At 54.1% G+C, this 1,631-nt stretch overlaps 1 protein-coding gene across 1 annotated transcript; it reads right to left on the minus strand.

Moving 5' to 3' along the window:
* Nucleotides 1–6: 6 nt before the first annotated feature.
* Nucleotides 7–809, minus strand: LOC116629630 (melanoma-associated antigen B1-like; the record flags this gene model as incomplete). The annotated part of the gene is made up of 1 exon (XM_032399876.1): nucleotides 7–809. A coding segment is annotated over exon 1 (803 nt), but the record flags the coding sequence as incomplete, so codon positions are not given.
* Nucleotides 810–1,631: the final 822 nt, after the last annotated feature.

A 1,631-nucleotide genomic window follows, 5' to 3' on the forward strand; every position in this document is an offset into this window, starting at 1 on the left:
AGGAACTCGTAGCGTGGAGGATCACTGTTGGCCACCTGGCGGTACTCTAGGTACTTTTCCTGCACCAAATCTTGGGTGATGAGCTTCCTGGGCTCCCCAAAGGCTAAATGCCTCCTTCCATCATAGACGCCCAAAATATTCAGGAATCCCCAGATATCTTCCTCAGAGGCGCAGTTGCCACTCAAGAAGATCACACTCAGAAGAGGCATGAGAAGCCCATTCTTAGAAAAGCCCGAGATGCTGCTCACACTGCCGTCACTGGTGAGGTCTAGGCTGCTGACGAGGGTATAGGAGTGACCGCCTGGCTTGACTTCCTTTAATTCTAGGCCAAAGACCAGCTCCATGTGCTCGGAGGCTCTCCTGAGGATCTCGGGGAAGTGCTCCCTGTGCCTTTTGTTGACCATCTTCAACATGTCTGCCTTTTTAATGGGTGCCCTCATTGTATGCTTTTCTAGCAGGAACTGCATCAGCATCCCCACCTTCCTGGTTAGAAGATCTTCGCGAGCACTCTCACGGGAAGTTGAGGCCTGAGAGGAATTTTTATTTTTCTCAACTTGGCTCTTGGCACCTACATTAGATCTCGGGCGTGAAACACCTGCAGCAGGAGAGCTAGTGGCTGGGGATCCCTGAGGCTCCTGGGAAGTGCCAGCAACAGGGGAACTTGGGGGAGTATCCCCAGAAACAGGAGAGTTGGGGGATTCTTCAACCTTTGCTGCAGTGGCCTGAGTACCCCCAAGGCCCTGGGGCTCACCTCGGGCCTGGCGGCGTTTCTCACGGGCACGGAGCTTACTCTTCTGGCCCCGAGGCATGACTCGGTCAGGGCAACGGGCCCAAGAGTGGACAGGAGGGTGGAAGATGCTGGTACCTAGAGCGGAGAAGATGAGAGTGGGAGCACCTCAGCAGGGAGAGACCACCCTGGCTTTTAAGAAGCCACCTTTGTAGATATCTGTGAGGGCACAGTGCTAAGCCCCAACAGGGCTCTTGCTCTTGGTCTGCCCGTCTCCTGAGAACCCAATGGAGGAAGTGAGAGTACTCCTAGGACTCCCAGGACTAACAGCAGGGGTGGCATCATGGGCTACTCTTTTTTTAAAGATTATTTATTGATTGATTTGAGAGAGAGAGAGGAGAGTGAGTGAGAATGCGAGTTGTGGGGAGAGGCAGAGGGAGAGGGAGAAGCAGACTCCCCGCTGAGTAGGGAGCCCGATTCAGGACTCGATCTCAGGACCCCGGGATCACAACCTGAGCACAAGGCAGACGCTTCACCAACTGAGCCACTCAGGCATCCCTAGGCTACTCTTTCAGTTGGGTATTGAGTGGTCTCCATTTCCTTACTCAGGATCTTCCCTTTGACTCCAAACCCTTCCTGGGGCTCTGTCCTCTGCTGATTTGAGGCCATGAGCCTTAGACAAAGGTCCTCGCATTTCTGGGACCTAAGCTGACAGCCAGAGTGGGCCGACTGGGGCCTATGCGTGCTAACAGCAGGGGCGAGACCCTCCAACCCCACTGTTTTGGAGGCAGTGGCTCCCTCAGACCTCATTCAGGACTTTGACCTCGACTCCAGGTAGGATTTGGGATTTCTCCATCTACCTGAGTCTACAAGCCTTAAAGCAAAGGCCCCAGAGTAGCTAGAA

The sequence above is a fragment of the Phoca vitulina genome, unplaced genomic scaffold (genome assembly GCF_004348235.1).
Source record: "Phoca vitulina isolate PV1807 unplaced genomic scaffold, GSC_HSeal_1.0 scaffold1864, whole genome shotgun sequence".
Classification (NCBI taxonomy): domain Eukaryota; kingdom Metazoa; phylum Chordata; class Mammalia; order Carnivora; family Phocidae; genus Phoca; species Phoca vitulina.